The 20,406-nt window shown below is 42.9% G+C and overlaps 1 protein-coding gene across 2 annotated transcripts in view; it reads right to left on the bottom strand.

Moving 5' to 3' along the window:
• Positions 1-2,104: 2,104 nt before the first annotated feature.
• Positions 2,105-20,406, bottom strand: part of LOC139581058 (uncharacterized) — a 107,666-nt gene continuing 89,364 nt past the window's right edge. For both annotated transcript variants that reach the window (XM_071410409.1, XM_071410408.1), the window contains exons 11-17: positions 18,244-18,287; positions 10,002-10,195; positions 9,604-9,674; positions 8,422-8,579; positions 7,378-7,522; positions 6,959-7,102; positions 2,105-6,689 (exon numbers count right to left, since the gene is read on the bottom strand). In XM_071410409.1, the coding sequence (XP_071266510.1) occupies positions 6,432-6,689; positions 6,959-7,102; positions 7,378-7,522; positions 8,422-8,579; positions 9,604-9,674; positions 10,002-10,195; positions 18,244-18,287 (1,014 nt within the window). In that variant the 3' untranslated portion in view covers positions 2,105-6,431. The remainder of the gene's footprint in view (positions 6,690-6,958; positions 7,103-7,377; positions 7,523-8,421; positions 8,580-9,603; positions 9,675-10,001; positions 10,196-18,243; positions 18,288-20,406) is intronic.

Genomic DNA, 20,406 nt, shown 5'->3' on the forward strand with positions numbered 1-20,406 from the left:
ATTGAACAGGTAAAGAGGCATGCTTAGATAACCTATGCAGCACATAAGGTTGGTGGCACCTTAATTGCAGAGTATGGGCTTGTGGTAATGGCTGGAGTGGAATCAGGCGAATGGTCGCTCCATTACAGCCATTATTATGAGCTGTCCTACCCTCAGCAGCCTCTTATACCATGCAGAATAAAATTTAAAAAAAGATGTATTTATACAGTACCAGTCAAAAGTTTGGACACACCTACTCATTCAATGGTTTTTCTTTATTTGTACTATTTTCTACATTGTAGAATAATAGTGAAGACATCAAAACTATGAAATAACACATATGGAATCATGTAGAAACCAAAAAAGTGGTGAACAAATCCAAATGTATTTTATATTTTATATTCTTCAAAGTAGCCACGCTTTGCCTTCATGACAGCTTTGCACACTCTTGACATTCTCTCAACCAGCTTCATGAGGAATGCTTTTCCAACAGTCTTGAAGGAGTTCCCACATATGCTGAGCACTTGTTGGCTGCTTTTTCTTCACTCTGCGGTCCAACTCATCCCACACCATCTCAATTGGGTTGAAAACGGGTGATTGTCGAGGCCAGGTCATCTGATGTAGCACTCCATCACTCTCCTTCTTGGTCAAATAGCCCTTACACAGCCTGGAGGTGTGTTGGGCTATTGTCCTGTTGAAAAACAGATGATTGTCCCACTAAGCACAAACCAGATGGGATGGCATATCGATGCAGAATGCTGTGGTAGCCATGCTGGTTAAGCATGCCTTGAATTCTAAATAAATCACTGACAGGGTTACCAATTGTTCTTTGCAACAATTGGGCCATGAAGGCCTGATTCATGCAGTCTCCTCTGAACAGTTGATGTTGAGATGTATATGTTACTTGAACTCTGTGAAGCATTTATTTGGGCTGCAATTTCTGAGACTGGTAACTTTAATGAACATATCCTCTGCAGCAGCGGTAACTCTGGGTCTTCCATTCCTGTGGCGGTCCTCGTGAGAGTCAGTTTCAATATAGCGATGGATGGTTTTTGCGACTGCACATGAAGAAACTTTCAAAGTTCTTGCATTTTTTCCGTATTGACTGACCTTCATGTCTTAAAGTAATGATGGAATGTCGCTTCTCTTAGCTTATTTGAGCTGTTCTTGCCATAATATGGACTTGGTCTTTTATCAAATAAGGCTGTCTTCTGTATACCCCCCCCCCTACCTTGTCACAACACAATTGATTGGCTCAAACGCATTAAGAAGGAAAGAAATTCCACAAATTCACTTTTAACAAGGCACACCTATTAATTGAAATGCATTCCATGTGATTACCCTATGAAGCTGGTTGAGAGAATGCCAAGAGTGTGCAAAGCTCTCATCAAAGCAAAGGGTGGCTACTTCGAAGAATCTCAAATATAAAATATATATCCTCACGTACTTTGTTCCCCGTCTAAAATAATTGGGGCATGACACCCTTGTCTGACTTTGCGGCTTAAATGTGTGACATCATGCCAAAGACCTAGATCACTGTGATATTGTTTTTAAAAAGTGACACGTGTTTAAAAGGTCTGTGACGGACACACTCACACACACACACACACACACACACACACACACACACACACACACACACACACACACACACACACACACACACGCACACGCACACGCACACGCACACACACAGCTGTGAAGGATACTGATGGCATCATGATCATGTCTTACCCACTTTATACTTAAGCAATAAGACCCGAGGAGGTGTGGTATATGGCCAATATATGATGCAACGCGGAGTGCCTGGACATATATCCCTTAGCTGTATTATATTGGCCATATATCACAAACCCCTGAGGTGCCTTATTGCTATTATAAACTGGTTACCAACGTAATTAGAGCAGTACAAGTAATTGTTTTATCATATCCATGGTATACGGTCTGATATACCATGGCTGTCAGCCAATCAGCATTCAGGGCTCGAACCACCCAGTTTCTAATCAATGTTCAATTCCCTTTTTAAATGACAGGTGCAAACAGTCTGGCTCCATGTGTGGTCGTATATTATTTTACATAGTTTGACTTTGATATTTGACAAAAGAAAGAAATGCAAAGACATTAGTCACTTTTTGAAACACTTTTATTTTTCCTCTATGCTTCCCAAAAGAAAAGCTCATATACAAACAATGTGTTCTTACAGAGGTGAGGTTTTCACAGGTGGTGGACACGTGTACAGCTAAAATGAGTAAAACAATCCAAGTAAAAACAATTTAAATGTCTCTCATTGGCAGCAGTCTAAGAAAACTGAAATGAGTCAGAACCCCACTGTAGTGTATTATATCACAGTTTTGAAAGTGTTGGTGTGGTGTCTACAACACATCAGCATAAAACAGCATTAAATACATTGACTTTATTCAGCTTTATAAAACAAAATACATGACAATGAACTGAAGGACAAAAATGTTGTTCTGTATATTAACCTTTCATTAAATACACTAAACATAATACAAAGGAAAGCAGACCATAATAATATTATCTCATGCTGTTTATATATATATATATACACATGTCACATTCAGAAGTGCTGGCTGGGAATGGGTTGAACATACAGTAACACCTAGGCTTTCATTTCAGTATCATAGAGCGAACACTTGGAGGGAGCTAGTGGTTTCAATGCAAACCAGTGCCATGGAGACCCTGCAGCTGCTCTGTGATGATGTCAGAGGGGGCGGGGTGGCAGAGTGGGCATAGAGAGCTCGCTGAGGTTGAAGCTGAGGCTAGTCCCAGCTATCATACTGCTTTATAACAGATTCTATACCGTATTAAACTGTCTGTGCCTCTCTCCCTCATGGTTAGTGCCTGGGACACAGGAAACAGGGCATGTATTGCATAGACCCTATGAAATGAACAAATAGTGTGTGAGAGATGAGATTTTCAGTTGTTCACCTGTTGATTGAACTACACAATGTCCCTTTGTATGTAAAAGGCCCTCAGTCCTTACCCTGTTCCCTCCAATGTCCGAGGGGACATGTCATTCTGTGGTAGACTACCATGGCCACGTATGCAACCAGTGTCAAACACTATCAATAAATACAAGTACCAAGCAGTAATATCACAGCTGTAACATCGTTACAATACAATTAAAGGTATATATCATCAGTTATAGTAACAATATACACATACAGTTATCTGATAAAGGCAGCTTCCTAAAAGATTAGTGAGATGATGACGGAGACAGAGGGCAGAACAAACGGACAATATCAGTGACAGAGGGAAAGTGAAGTGATGCGAGAGAGGAGGAGTGGAGGGGAGAATAGAGAGGGAAAGAAAGCATGAGCAGAGGAGACTGGAGTGGAGAAGAGATCATGGAAAAGGAAGGAGAAAAATGTGAAAATGACTGAGGTGAGATAGGAAAAGACGAGAGGCAATATACACCATGCTAAACTTAGACCTAACATTCAATTATCTGTACTAAAATTGTACAAAAAAAAACAAAAAAAACACATCCAGCAAGGTAAGTAAAGTTAATGGACACAGCTGGATAAACCGTTCCTGCTTTAAAACATCACATGAATGCACTGGCTAGACCATTATCCCCAGCCACATTCCTTAAATAGGCTTCTTAGTAGAACAGCAGGTCAGCCAGGTCGCAGCATGCTGCATTCAATGACATTCACAAACTTACAGCAGAACAGAAACACATCTCCTCAGATGCACACACACACACACACACACACACACACACACACACACACACACACACACACACACACACACACACACACACACACACACACACACACACACACACACACACACACACACACACACACACACACACACACACACACACACACACACACACGCACCCACACACACACAAAGAACTCTCACATCACACATAGCTCAGCAGTACTCCATTTCCAGAGACTGCCAATGTGCCACCCTAAAAAGCTTGTGCAGTGCAGGTGCAGCAATGTTATGGCTGAAAGGTAACTGAATGTCCTGCTAAACAGCTCTCTCTGCTGGTACGATGCTGGCATTACAGCTGTTCAAGGTCGACATTTGAAAGCCTGAGTAGCTAGAAACTGAAGGTATGTCATGAAATAGCTGTGTTGATTATTTTTCTTTACATTGACTGAGGATATGGTATGGATATGCTTCCATACATATTCTGTCAGTAAATGTCTTGCTGCTTCCCCTGTCTATAGCCTACAAGGCCCTCCTCACGCATTTCACACGTTACACATACACCCACTACGTTATTCCATATGTCTGTTTTTCAGGTAGCAACAACAGCAAAACATTACTCTGTGACAACATCAACAAATACCTTCAAAGTGAATCATGCTACCAATTTAAAGAAGAATGCCCCTCTCACTCTCTTCAGAATACTTCAGGCCAGGGAGTTGAAATAATGATGGGAATTTGATTATGGTATTGTCCCACCTCGCTAGATCTCCTTTCTCAATCGCATCATTGTTTGATAGATACATAGGCATTTAGACAATACTCAAGATTGTGCTGGTGCCTTTGTTGACCCTTTACATACAGAATACTATGTAAAAACACATGATTATCATAGATCACTTTCAGGACATTTAAATACAGGGAATGTATAATATCAACTCTGTATGTTTATTTTGTGCATATTCACCAGGATATATTGTAAAACGACATATATAATGTATCATACAATATAAGCATAATATAGTACTTGGCAGGTTATTAGAAAACATATGCCATAGGTTTACTATAATAACACTTATGTATAATGACACTTGTAACAGTACAGGGAGAATGTCCAACATCAACAGGTTATTGTAAAATGCTGTACAAATATTGAAAAAACAAGTACATTCAGGGTCTGCCTGGTGAGTGTTAAAACAGGTCTTATAAACGAGTGATTACACAGGGAGTAACAGGGAAGACATGTCAATACAACAGGATTAGTACAAAGACAACATAACCCAAACATTTTTTTCCCCCAAGAAGAAGAAAAAGGCAGAGCTTGATGCAGGCATGCTGAGAAAAAACAACATTCACGCACAGAGTAGTAAAAAGAAGCCTGCTGCAAGACAAAGCTAAAGCAACTGGCTAGGTAGGAGGGTTAACAACTGTTAAAGGGGTAATCTGCAGTTTTGAACAATAACATAGCGGTTACCCTACCACTGATTTGGTAAACAGCTGAGGGATGGGGCTGGCGTTTTGAGGCTATACCATGTTTGTTTACAATTACATTGTTTACAAACAAAGGAGTTAAACAAGTTTATATTTTGGGTTGAACTAAGCTCAATAGGCATCGATAGTTTTATTCTTCAAGAACCAATGGGCATATATATTAATCGCAGATTGCCCCTTTAAGGAAAAGCAATTAAGAAACCATGGGCCTCTCTTGCTGAGAGGATTAAGTACAATTACATTTTTTTTAACTCGTGTGTAGCTGTACAGTAGTAAACTAGTGTGGCTCAAATGACATCAACCACTCTGACAACCCATTTGGAATAGATGATAGAGAGGGGAGCCACAGTTACCCCCTCTCTGAGACAGAGAATATGAGAACATGGGAGCAGAGAGAGAGGGGGCAGAGATTGGAGTGGTCTGAAGTCATGAGAGCACAGTCTCTCGCTCTGACTTGGGCCAGGAGGGAGAGCTGCAACTGAGCCTCCATTGCGGATCCGGGTGTGTAGTGCACTGCCATTCTGATCCACTAGAGCCACCTTGTTGCCATCACATTTGCCCCAAAGAAGAGTTCAGGAGCTGCAAGTACCCTGGTCGTTAGGCTCCCTCATGGAATGTGGACACACCCAGATGTCGTGGGAAAAAAGGGAACGGCAATGCAATGAGTCGAGGATCTAGCTCCTGTTACTACATTATTACAGTACTGTAACACGTGTTCAAATCAATAGCACAGTCATCTGAGACTTAATGTGTCAAACGTGTAAACATGTTTGGTCCCAAATCAGAGGAAAACATTTCAAGAAAAAAGGCTGGAGGAGGGGTTTGTGGGAGAGGTGCTCTGAAAGAAAAGGAAAGAAAAAGATGCTGGATGGGAGTCCTTGTACGGCGGCGTTACTGCTTACGGGAGGAACCTCTGTCTTACCATACGGTATGGTACCGTCTATTAACGTATGCAGCAAGCCTTCTCTGGAATACCTTCTTTCCAAGCTACATGACCTCTCCAACGCTCCTCCCTCCCTCCTGCCCCAACGCACCGCTGGCATTGGCCAGTCATAGGATCTGCACCGCTGCACCTCCCCTATTGGCCGAGGAGATCGGGGGTGCCGGGTGGAGGCGCCATGGGGGGGGGGGGGGGCATGGTGTATACAGTACACTCTCACCCCTCTCCTTTTCAAGCTCTTATAAGCCCCCTCCACTGGATTTCAAATAAAAACTTGCGCAGGGAGACAAACCTGTCACGTCATCACCACCCGGCGCCCCGCCCTGCCTCACTTCTTGACGGCCTGGCGGTAGCTGTATCTCTGGCCCTCGGTGTGCTTGGAGCCTTTTCCCATGCCACTGCAGCCCACCAGCTCCTTGGTGCTGCTGCCCTGGGACGCCTGGCTTGCCTGGCTAAAGTCCTGCAGTGTGGGGCTGGAATGGGCGCGCTGCAGCCCGTTGTCCTCCAGGATCTGAACCTCGAGGTCATCCTCGCCGCAGCGGATCTTGGTCCGCAGCAGCATGGCGTAGGTACCGTAGCGTGTTTTCTACATGACAGAAGAGGGAGGGGATGGAGGCAGAAGGAGAAAGACGGAGAGGAGGGAAGGGAGAGGGAGATTGAAACAGGTGGTGAGAGAGCACAGGAGACAAGAGGGAGAGTGAGAAAAGGCAAGAAACGCAAAGAGGGGAAGCAGAGGAAGTGAATGAGACAGAAATGCAGTGCTGCATAATTACTTAACGCTCGACTAAATTCCAATTTCTTTCTTTTCCTTTCTGTTGCCTTTTAAAAGTTCACACACTGTCGTCTCGGGCTCACCTCAAACTCCAGGTACTCGTCTCGCTGGCGGTACTCCTCCAGCTCGCGGCCTTTGACCTTTCGGTCTGGAGGATATGAGCGCAGCTCAGCCAGTTCAGTGGAGATGGCCCGGAACCGAGTCTCATGGGACTGGACCTGCTCCTCCTGTAGGCACAGATACTCAGAGTTCAGAGTTCACCACCCATGTCACCTGACCAGGGTGATGGGAAGATAGACGGCCATGCATTTTCTCCCAGAACATCATCATCACTCATGTCAACTCTCTAGGCCTGACTGAGTTTTGTCCTTGTGGACGTTTAAAATAATCACATTTATTCATGAATTTTAAAGAGTGCCTTCAGGGATTTTTAAAATCATGGTGGTGATATGGTATGATCAATTTGATTGGTGATATGATGATATGGTGTGAAGGAGGGTACCTGTGACAGTTTGGAGGTGGAGCTTGGCAGCAGCGGTCGGGCAAATTTCTTCTGTGAACCAATGGCTGCAGGGAAAGGTGGCGCCGAGAACATGGCTGATACCGTATTGATGCGTGTGATCCATGACTGCATCTGCTCTGTGCTTCTATGGTGGACAAAGCACACACGCACAGTGAGTTTGTGAGATCATGTTGCACAAACACAAACCAAGGATGGACTTGCACGCATGCATATACACAACACACACACACACACCACACACACACATTTCAATCCCCACCGCACAGAGCTAACTAAGACATCTTAGTGATTATCATCACGGCTGCTGAATACAAAAAATGCTGCTTTGCTCAGACAGCTCTGCCACAACTCCCTGGACACTGGCTGAGAAAGGAGAGAGACAGAAGTAGGGAGGGAGGGAGAGAGAGAGAGAGAGAAAAGAGAGAAAGGGAGGCAGAGAGAGAGAGACAGAAGGGGGGAGAGCGAGAGAGAGGGAGAGAGAAAGATAGAAGGGGAAGAGAGAGAGGGAGAGAGAGGAAGGTATCTGGGACAAATGCAGGCTGCAACTGGAGAAGAGCCGGTCCTCCTGGGGGACTGGGACATGTGGCCACGTCATGTGCCTCTGCATCCTGAATTTACACCCCCCCACTGCCCTCCTCCTCCCAAACACAAGCACGCACGCACGCACACACACACAGCAGGAGGTAGCAACAGCCATTATTTGGCTGGTGAGAAGGGGAGAGACTGGGGCGAGACAGGTAGTGCTCAAACAAGGAGACAAGAGGAGGGCGACCTTGCAAATTCAAGCCCAGGTTTATTGACCAAGGTGGATGTGTGCTGTGCAATTAAAAATAAGTTGCAGGATATAGCTCCAAGCCAAAGAATGAACCCTCTAGCATTCAATTGAAAGTGTGTGAACCGAACTCGTAAAAACGAGAGATGGCTCGATCTTACAGGAGTGTGAGAAAGCAAGGTATACGTCAGTCTTTGAGGTGTGTTAAGAACGGATGAGACAAGAACAGTGAAGTGAGGGATGGGACTCACGGTGCCTGGAAGAGGTAGACCCTCCAGTCGGCGGTGCGGAGGTAGAACACATTGGGTCTCTTGCTGTAGTCGGCAGCCCTCATGGCCAGAGAGTGGTGGATGGACACAGCGTTCTTCAGATCTTCGTCCGACAGCTGCTTATCTGGCCGGTACTCTCCCTGCATGGTCAAACAATGACAATCAGCATAAAGTGTGAATACATCATTATGTCAATATTGACCATCGCATCAGTTCTTCTAACCGCAGGGTAGTGTATTCAATGCCCAGATGGTTCTTTAAGTACCGATAATCTAATTTGGTTGTAATGTGAGAATGTTAAGCATCAGTAAGTTGGCAATGGATGTTATGGTGTGAAATGTCATCAATCATAAAACAAAGCAATTGATTGTAACTGGATTGTGGATGATTGAATCAGGACACTCTAGTAGATAACTGTGTCCCGACCTCTCTTTCTGCAGGATGACTTGTTCTTGGGATGTTACAAAACAAACCATACTAAGGAAAGGGGTCTTTTTGACATCCCAGTAAGGGGCCTTGCCTCTCCCCAAAGCAGACCTGACTGTTGGACCAGAGACCACTGCCCATAGACATACAGTACATAAATCATTGGCACAGCTGCGTCGCAATGGTAACATCTCTGGACGGGACCCTTGCTTCCGTTCAAATTTAGCGAAACACAAGCCCAAGAAGCTGACAGGGCTGCCCGTAACAAAGGCCAGGACCACTGGTCTATACGGGCATAGAGGGCAGTGCCAGGTCTGAGGACTGTAGTCTGAAGGCACTGAACAAAAGACTCAACCTTTGTGAATTATCTCATCCTGATAATATCCACACTCAACAGAGTATGAAAATCCATCCGCATGGTTGGAGAGGGCATCTGTATGAGCAGTTTTAGTATTTCAGTGTGTGTTAATCAAATATTGGTATACGTGTATCACAAATGTTATTGTATATGGGTATGTAACAAAGTGGGATAATCTTAGCAATCTTTTGGGGGGGTTTCTTTGGTGCAGAAACTGTAAAAAGTAAAAAGTGATTGGACTTGGAAGTCTTTTTGAGACTTTTCAGAACATTTTGCCATGTTCTGTGGTGTGGAACAGTGAAAGTCTCGTGAGATCATAAAGTGGGACAGAAGTGGCAGAGGTTTCGTCACACCTGCTCCCGTCGGCAGGAGCTGCTCACCTTCTGTAGGTAGAGAATCAGCCCTTTCAGAATGCCATAGAACGTCTTCCATCCTCTTTTCCCACGCGGTGCTGTTACCAGGAGAATAGTTAGGTCAAAACTCAGGTCAGCTTCAAATGTCCATACTAACATCAGACCTATCAGACCTCAATACATTGCTTCATACTAAGTGGTAGGAATTATACGATTTGCTGTATGTGGACCACAAGAAATATACTGTAGCTGCTGCTAAAGTAACAGCAAAAGACTAAATGAGTAGGATTAACAAATAAACAGCGATGAGGATAGGGAGGGGATAGGAGGTTTGACACATTCTATGATGACTTATAGGGGTCAATATTTGTATTTTGTTTTTTACCAATGAGCTATAAATGTATGTATATGGTTTTGGCACGTACTTCTTTTGCCGTCTGAGTCGGCGTGCACCTTGCGCACCAGGAAGCCGTTCTTGTACAGCAGGGCTCCTGAGGGCTGGGCCATGGCCACTAGGGGTTTCCCGCCGCTGGCCATGCTCTTCATGGGTTTAGAGGTGGAGTCTGCCTGGCTGGTGTCCCCCAGCTCTGAGAAAGACTTCCGCATCTCCTCCTCGTCGCTATAGCGACAAGAAACAGAAGGGTGAGAAACCTGGTTACTATTTTACCACGCCTCCATGGCAAGACATCAACCAATCCCGTTCAACCAATCACTTTCCATCCATCTCACTCTGTGACCGTCCATTATAAGATAGGATGAGAGAGAGTAGTTTCAATGGCAGAACACATAGGCCTATTCAAAGTCCCTCTTCCGGTTATAATGTGCATTTTGTCATCTACCAACATGTCTAAAGTGAAGTGTGTGGGTATAGCCTTGGTTATATAACATATGTACAAAGCACAATTCTACCTAGGGGGAACCTGAGTGAATGATAGTGTTTCTTCCTCTTCAAAGCCTTAATTTGCTGTCTTCCCTTCTTCCCTCCCTCCTTCCCTCCACCATTTCTTTGTGATTTCCTCCTGGTCTCTAGAGAACCAGTCCACTCTCCTTGATCAAAACACACCGCAGCAGGAGAGTGACACGATCGATCGCATGGCAGCTTTGAGGTGAAAAACAACGGCATTTTGTTCCACTAGGGACTTCCTATCTCTGAGATAAATTTCAGACTTGTCACTGACCTTTTCAGTGGCATGTTTCCCCAATGTTTGTGAGAGGAACCCCTCCAAAATGGTGAAAAGTAGTACTTTCCCAAATACGAAACTAGCTCAAACAAAACAAATAAATGGGTTACAATTGATGTGTTATTAGAAAACTATACAATGTCTGTGGTTATCAGTGCACGCTGTTAATATAACTGTATCTGTATCCTAGTATACAGTTGATTGTCATCCCTATACCAGTGAAGGCTGGTGGAAGGAGGATGGCTTATTGTAATGGTTGAAACAGAATGAGTGGAAAGGTATCAAACACATGGTTTCCATTCCAATTGGTTTCCATGTGTTTGACGCCATCCCATGTGTTTAATATCATTCCATTACAGTCATTACAAAGAGCATGTCCTCCGACTGAAGTGACACCTCCACTGGTCTATACTGTACATAGAGCCAGGAGGTTTTCCTGATCACATGGCCTGAAAGGAAAAACTCTGTTCGTAGTTATACATAGGCTATAATTATAGGGCCCAGAGTTTTTCTTCTTCATGTCACAAGGTCAGGAAAAACTCTTGGCACTGCCTACTAATTGTATTCAAACCTTGGCTTCCTACTATGTCTAGGATTTGGAGATCGTTTCAGCTCTCTGTTACATACCCCATCAGAGCAGCCATGAGGAGCCATTTCTCTTAACGAGAGCTTAGCAGCTGAGGATCAGCTCTCTCAACTCTCGAACCGAGTGTTATTATAGAGGAGTTCGTCCAGCGATGTCACGTTAGGTCCCACTGGGCACAGACATCAGTTTAACGTCTAGTTTTGATATACAGTGGGGAGAACAAGTATTTGATACACTGCCGATTTTGCAGGTTTTCCTACTTACAAAGCATGTAGAGGTCTGTAATTTTTTATCATAGGTACACTTCAACTGTGAGAGACGGAATCTAAAACAAAAATCCAGAAAATCACATTGTATGATTTTTAAGTAATTAATTTGCATTTTATTGCATGACATAAGTATTTGATCACCTACCAACCAGTAAGAATTCCGGCTCTCACAGACCTGTTAGTTTTTCTTTAAGAAGCCCTCCTGTTCTCCACTCATTACCTGTATTAACTGCACCTGTTTGAACTCGTTACCTGTATAAAAGACACCTGTCCACACACTCAATCAAACAGACTCCAACCTCTCCACAATGGCCAAGACCAGAGAGCTGTATAAGGACATCAGGGATAAAATTGTAGACATGCAACAGGCTGGGATGGGCTACAGGACAATAGGCAAGCAGCTTGGTGAGAAGGCAACAACTGTTGGCGCAATTATTAGAAAATGGAAGAAGTTCAAGATGACGGTCAATCACCCTCGGTCTGGGGCTCCATGCAAGATCTCACCTCGTGGGGCATCAATGATCATGAGGAAGGTGAGTTATCAGCCCAGAACTACAAGGCAGGACCTGGTCAATGACCTGAAGAGAGCTGGGACCACAGTCTCAAAGAAAACCATTAGTAACACACTACACCGTCATGGATTAAAATCCTGCAGCGCACGCAAGGTCCACCTGCTCAAGCCAGCGCATGTCCAGGCCCGTCTGAAGTTTGCCAATGACCATCTGGATGATCCAGAGGAGGAATGGGAGAAGGTCATGTGGTCTGATGAGACAAAAATAGAGCTTTTTGGTCTAAACTCCACTCGCCGTGTTTGGAGGAAGAAGAAGGATGAGTACAACCCCAAGAACACCATCCCAACCGTGAAGCATGGAGGTGGAAACATCATTCTTTGGGGATGCTTTTCTGCAAAGGGTACAGGATGACTGCACCGTATTGAGGGGAGGATGGATGGGGCCATGTATCGCGAGATCTTGGCCAACAACCTCCTTCCCTCAGTAAGAGCATTGAAGATGGGTCGTGGCTGGGTCTTCCAGCATGACAACGACCCGAAACACACAGCCAGGGCAACTAAGGAGTGGCGCCGTAAGAAGCATCTCAAGGTCCTGGAGTGGCCTAGCCAGTCTCCAGACCTGAACCCAATAGAAAATCTTTGGAGGGAGCTGAAAGTCCGTATTGCCCAGCGACAGCCCCGAAACCTGAAGGATCTGGAGAAGATCTGTATGGAGGAGTGGGCCAAAATCCCTGCTGCAGTGTGTGCAAACCTGGTCAAGAACTACAGGAAACGTATGATCTCTGTAATTGCAAACAAAGGTTTCTGTACCAAATATTAAGATCTGCTTTTCTGATGTATCAAATACTTATGTCATGCAATAAAATGCAAATTAATTACTTAAAAATCATACAATGTGATTTTCTGGATTTTTGTTTTAGATTCCGTCTCTCATAGTTGAAGTGTACCCATGATAGAAATTACAGACCTCTACATGCTTTGTAAGTAGGAAAACCTGCAAAATCGGCAGTGTATCAAATACTTGTTCTCCCCACTGTACATTTGGTTGAGTTGTCAACTAACGTGAATTCAACGTGAAATCAACAACAAAAAAATTTACCATGTCATTGGATAAGCATCGAGGCATTCAGTTACTGTTTAATTGAACGTTACAATGGGCAAAATGAGTGACCTAAGCGACTTCGAGCGTGAAATGATCGTCGGTGCCAGACACGCCGGATCCAGTATCTTAGAAACGGCTGCCGTCCTGGGCTTTCTACGCACAACAGTGTGTCGGGTTTCCTGAGAATGGTGCGACAAACAAAAAACATCCAGTCAGCGGCTGCCCTGTGAGCAAAAACAGCTTGTTGATGAGAGAGGTCAAAGGAGAATGGCAAGATTTGTTCAAGCCAACAGGCGGGCCACAAAGAGACAAATAACGGCGCAGCACAACAGTGGTGTGCAGAACGGCATCTTTGAACGCACAACTCGTCCACTATGTTCGACTCTTATCAGTTAAAACAAGAAGAAGCGGCTCCAGTGGGCCCGCGATCACCAACACTGGACATTTGAGAAGTGGAAAAACATTGCCTGGTCCGACAAATCCCGGTTCCTGTTGTGTCATGCTGATGGCAGAGTCAGGATTTGGCATAAGCAGCATGAGTCCATGGACCCATCCTGCCTGGTGTCAACGGTACAGGCTGGTGGCAGTGGTGTACTGCCGTCCAATCTGCAGCAACTGCATGATGCCATCCGCCTCAGCATGTACCAACTTCCCTGTGGAACATTTCTGACTTGTAAAATCCATGCCTTGAAGAATTTAGGTTGTTCTGGAGGCAAAGGGTGGTTGGACCTGGTACTAGATGGGTGTACCAAATAAACTGGCCGGTGAGTGTAGTTTGGAATTTTGAGGCAGGTTCAAATAATGATCACTCTAGTTCCACTCAAGATGAAGATACTGTACTTAGTTTAAACCATTTACACCACATCCCCCCCTTACTTATATGATAATCCTACAAACATGGTTGGGCTGCTGCTAACATATTTTTGTGGGATAATCTGGACCTGACGCAGCAGTTAAGAGGATAGCTCATTTTAAGAGCTGAACCTTTCCTATAATGTTTCCCAATACTAGTCAGTTAATCAACCAAATATCAGTCAAACCCAGTTTAAAACAAGGACTACACTTGTTACCTCAGTTTCACCTGTGTAAAAGTTCACCAAACAGACATGCAAACCACCATCAAAATGGACTCCCTTGGAAACCTTTGAGATTAAGATATGAATAACCAGCAGTACACAACAACAGTTATCTCTATATGAGTGAGAGAGAGAGCAGGATGGAGAGCTAGTGAGAGCTGGTGAGCATGTATCTCAGAGTTCTAGCCTGTTGCCTGGTAACTGCTGGCCTGCGTGAATCGCACTATACACTGTGACAAAGTAAAGGGAGAGAGAGAGCGAGAGAGAGAGAGAGAGAGAGCGTGAGAGGGGATGGACGGAAATAGGGGAGCGAGCAAGATAGACAGAAAACAAAAGCCTAGAAAGACAAAGCTGATATAGGAGGTAGGAGCCATAATAAAGAGGGGATAGGTGAGATAGAAGGAGAGGAGAGGAGGATGGGGTGGTGATGTGTAGGGGGAAGAGAGGGAACAGGTTGATTAGGTCTGGGGCTGGGCTGGCAGACCTGCACGGCAGGCTGGGATGTGTGATGACATTGCTGCACCAGTAGCTAACATGGACACAATAGTCTTGTCACACCTATGACACTTTCCCATTAAAACACATATGACGCGTGACAAAATACAGTATCAGTGTTCCTGTATACTGTTGAGGTCAGGTGAAATAGGGCACCCAATGCAGAGCAGAATTAATCACAACGCCTGACATACATTACCGTGATGATAGAAAGCATTTCATCCATGGAAATGGTTCAGCTTTTATTTTAGTCCTCAAAATAATCATTATCGTAACCAAAATCTATCAAAATCATCATTATGCAAATGAGCTACTGATGTAGCTGTAGGTGCTATTTGCATGGTCCCTTATAAATAAATGAATAAATAAATCATTTAAATCATTGGACTGGTATATTGGTATTATTATGAGAATGTTTTTCAGAAGCCTGGTGGTGTCTATATTCTAATGCCAGTGAAATGGGTTCTTCTTATTCCTTCTTCTAACAGGTGATAGGAGCCAGCAGGAGAGGATACAATGGAAGACAGGATGATTATAGAGAAAATAGCCTAATTAAAGGTGCACTACGCAGAAATCGCTCCACCATTTCGTGGTTGCAAAAATTCTAACAGTTTGCTTAATTTCAGTTTATGTGACAATACAACATAGAGCATGTCGAGATCATTGTACCATCTAAAACTGCTGTGAAATATATTTTCAATTACCAAAATATTATATTTTCAGCTGTTTGAAGCTGGTGTACAAAACTGAAAGTAAGATGCAAAAAACTTAAGAACCATATGCATAGAAATAGCACACATAGAACAGATATACCACTTCTTAAACTTGCTTTCAATGAGAATGATGATCTATTACTCACATTTCTATGTGAATTTGGTTGGGTTGCTCTAAAAGTTATATATTGCAGCTTTAATTTAAAAAAATTAAATCAACAATGGCATATTTTCAATGAACTCTGAAGCTCTTCCAACTATTGTATTTTTTCACAACTGACGCCAGACATATTGACATAGTAAGGCGTGTAGCCTAGTGGTTAGAGTGTTGGGCCAGTAACTGAAAGGTTGCTGGATCGAATCCCCCGAGCTGACAAGGTAAAAATCTGTTGTTCTGCCCCAGAACAAGGCAGTTAACCAACTGTTAGGCTGTCATTGTTCTTAACTGACTTGCCTAGTTAAATTAACAAAAGTGTGTCAAGTATATAAAGGATATTTCATGCTGAAACCCTCATATTAAACACCAGTGGTGTTGATGGTTTATATTTAGGATAATGTTTTACAGTTTTGTCATTCTATATTGTTTTATATAATCTTATTAGATTGAAAAATATATATTTTAAACGTGATAAGACCACACAGAGGGCTAGAGTTAATTACAGACATAATCTGAAGTGCCCAAAAAGGCCACTAAAATTCCGTATATTCCTTGAAAGTTTCCAAAATTCTGTTAATTTACTGGTAAACTTAAAGTTTCCAGTAATATACTCTCCCCTTGCCACCCTAGATTTGAGTCAATAAGGGAGGAGAGCAGGATTAGCAGAATAAAAGAATAATAAAGCAGATGGACCTCGTTTCCCTTTCTCTCTATTTCCTGTTCTATTATATTGTTATTCCTCTCTCTCTCCCTCCTTCCTTCTATCTCTCTCTCTCTCTCCCTTTCTCTCCCTCCCTCTCTCTCCCCCCTCTCTCTCTCTCTCCCTCTCCCTCTCTCTCTCTCCTTCTGTATTCTCTCTCTACTTCCTCTCTATTCCCTTTCATTATTTTCTATGTTTCCCTCATTCTCTCTTTTCTCTCTCTATCCCTCCCTCTCTCTCTTTCTCTTTTTATGGGTAACATGATGCCCACCCTCATTTCTCTCTGAACCCCCAGAGCTTCTCCCCACGCCCACGCACACTCCCGCGCTGAATGAGGAAGTGTGTGTGTGTGTGTTTGAGTGTGCGTGTGCGCAGAACATGTGGGCGCATCCACCTGCATTGGCAAGAGTGGGTATGTGCACTGTCTCTCTCTCTCTGTCGGCTATCTAGAGGTGCAGAAAATCTATCCGTGTTTGTGTAATCACATGTACACATGTTCAATGGTGATAGTTTATGCATGCATGTATTCAAGGGTTTATGTGCCTACTACAGTATCTGTATGGATGTTTCTAAAAATGACTACTCTATCGTCGGCCTCTTGTCCCCGGCATCTTGGCCATGTATTTTAATTGGCAGTCTGTTTCTATGGAGATGTTTGAACTGGATTGCCTCTCCCTTTGTAGATCTGTTCCCAGACCTGTTTCTTTGACCACATTTCAGTCAGCTGATCCAGGATTGCTGCTATTTTGAGGAAGTTAGTGGGAGGCTGTGGTCATACCTTTGTACAGGATGCAACGAGGACCCTTTAATGGAATGATAGGTGTGTGCGTGTGCGCGAGTGTGTGTGTTCAGAAGTGCGTGTTTATGCTTGCGCTGGAACACAGAGGCAAGAGCAGAACGGTAGCTATGGAGCTGTAGCCATGGTGCTGTAACTATGGCAACACAGCTTGGAAAGCCAGCAACTGAATTGGCATCTCTGAATCACAGTGGGCTGAGATCCAGAATAGCAACCCTTGACACACAAATGTTTCCATCACAACCCGACAACATGCACATCATTAATAAGGATGCTAACAAATCTATCAATACTCTTCACTGTCCAAATACTATTTGAGTGTGTGTGGACTCTGTGTGAACTGTGTGTGTGTGTGTGTGTGTGTGTGTGTGTGTGTGTGTGTGTGTGTGTGTGTGTGTGTGTGTGTGTGTGTGTGTGTGTGTGTGTGTGTGTGTGTGTGTGTGTGTGTGTGTGTGTGTGTCAGAACACACACATACCCATTCACACACTCAAAATACACCTAAATGCACAAATACTGTATGTAGAGTACCAGACAAAAGTTTGGACACACCTACTCATTCTACGGTTTTTCTTTATTTGGACTATTTTCTACATTGCAGAATAATAGTGAAGACATCAGAACTATGATATAATACATATGGAATCATGTAGTAACCAAAAAAGTGTTATATTTGAGATTATTCAAAGTAGCCACCCTCTGCCTTGATGACAGCTTTGCACACTCTTGGCATTCTCTCAACCAGCTTCATGAGTTAGTCACCTGGAATGAATTTTAATTAACAGGTGTGCCTTGTTTTGTGGAATTTCTTTCCTTCTTAATGCGTTTGAGCCAATCAATTGTGCTGTGAAAACGTAGGGATGGAAACTTTGAAGAATCTAAAGTATAAAATATATTTTGATTTGTTTAACACTTTTTTGGTTACTACATGATTCCATATGTGTTATTTCATAGTTTTGATGTATTCACTATTATTCTACAATGTAGAAAATAGTCAACATAAAGAAAAAGCCTTGAATGAGTAGGTGTGTCCAAACTGGTACTGTAGATAACAAGGCATGCAGGCATTGAAGTGGAACTCACATTGTCCATTGAAGCTTCTCATTCTTGATTGAGTTGTACAGGGCCTGTGGAAGAAAAACAGAGTAATACACCCGTTAGATAATAATGACAAATAGTACACAGATTCACCTGGTAGAAACTAATGGCTGAATCCATCAATCAATAAACTATTTAGTCGTAAAGCCAATTAACCATCAATCAATCAATAGTTTTGTCTCCTTCCTTTCAAGAATCCTCTTTGTCATTGGGCAAAATTAAGTTTGAGCACTGCATGCTCAATTAATGTGAGTCTATGGAATAACGCAGCAGGCAAGATAGGATTTTTAAGAAAAAGCAAGTGTTTCTGTGTGCATCCTCATTGATAAATTCAACAGGCTTTTGGAGAGTGTCTGCATTTCGCTTCGCTCTCCCATAAATCTCCTGTGACAGCCAAGCGATTTAGACATTCCTATTCAAATCCAGCCCCTTTACTGACAATGGGATATGCCAGCGGAATATGATCAACCGTTTAGCACTGAGGTTCTGTGAAAGGACTGTAGAGGTAGTGGAGTGCAGAGTTATCAGCCCCTGATGGTAAATTCATATCAAAGCCTAGTAGGGATGGGACTGATGGACAACTGTGACAGCTGACATGATGGAGAGGACTCTAGCAGGAAGTACATCATCACCACTACTGTCCCTCCCACATCCTCTGAATTCGGGGAAAATATACAATGGTGTACCGATTAAGGAGACAGGACACCATTATCAATACAATACACCAGTGTTGATAGAAAGACAGGACAAATGGCTGTCATGGGTAGTAGGTCTTATCTGCCATTTTAAATCAGTGTTGGCTTTATTTATTAATAATACATTCTGTCTGATTAAGAAACGGATGCGGATGATGTTCAATTAAATTGAATCATTCGAGTTGATTGACTGTTGGCGTTGGATTTCACCAACTATTCTAGAAATAATATTGCGGTGTGGTTTCTCAGTCAAACCCATTGAAATGAACAATGTGTTTGATGCAGTGTGTCCAATAAAACAAGTGTTCTAAGTTCCCTATTAAACGGTCCCTAACTGAAATACTTGAATGTCAGAGTTTATGAGTATTCATGAGCAGCCAGACCATGTAGATTTTCGGTTCTGGGCTGACTCAAATTTCTCATTGCTATGGAGACAAACTGTATCAAATTGAAAATCAAACTGTGTTCCAAGCTTCATGAATATTAATATTCAGCGCAGATACGGGCCATCTTTGTGGGAAGCTGGTGTTGGCACATTTCAAAGCCTCATTTACATGCAATCTTTTGTATAGCACAAAATTCTTCAACATAAAATCTGGGGGTGAATTTGTGAACCTGAAAAACAGATGGATTGATCTGCTGTTGCTAGTAGCAACAGTGACTACGACCATGGTGGCTCATTGAGAAATCTCATTAACTTGGGATTCATGGTTATGTTTTAGTCAATTATTGGTTTCTACATATATACACTTAAATGTAATTACAATTCCTGTTTATTTGTTTCTGATTGGAAAACCAGGCAAATTGAACCAAAAGCACAACATAAAAGTAAGCTGTATATCTCATATCTCAGACATACTGTTTACAGTGAGCTCCAAAACTATTGGGACAGTGACACATTATTTGTTGTTTTGGCTCTGTACTCCAACACTTTGGATTTGAAATGATACAATGACTACGATTTTAAGGTGCAGACTGTCAGCTTTAATTTGAGGGTATTTTCATCCATATCGGGTGAACCGTTTAGAAATTACAGCACTTTTTGTAAACACTTCTACACAAATGTGGATAATACCATGATTACGAATAATCCTGAATGAATTGTGAATAACGATTAGTGAGAAAGTTACAGATATCATACTCCCCCAAAAATGATAACCTCCCCTGTTATTGGAATGGTGAGAGGTTAGCATGCCTTGGGTGTATGATATTTGTGCATCACTCATCATTATTAACGATTAATTTAGGACTGTAATCATGATAGCATCCACATTAATGTAGAAATATTTAGAAACATTTTATATTCTTATTTATAATAACTCCAAAATGGCACAATACATTATTTACCATTAATTTCTATTGGGCACAAAATTATCGGAAACACAACCAAAACAAACAGCAAATGCATCCAACACATTTGTAGAGCCACAAGCTTGATGTAATCATTGTATGC

The sequence above is a fragment of the Salvelinus alpinus genome, chromosome 7 (assembly GCF_045679555.1).
Source record: "Salvelinus alpinus chromosome 7, SLU_Salpinus.1, whole genome shotgun sequence".
Taxonomy (NCBI): Eukaryota; Metazoa; Chordata; class Actinopteri; order Salmoniformes; family Salmonidae; genus Salvelinus; species Salvelinus alpinus.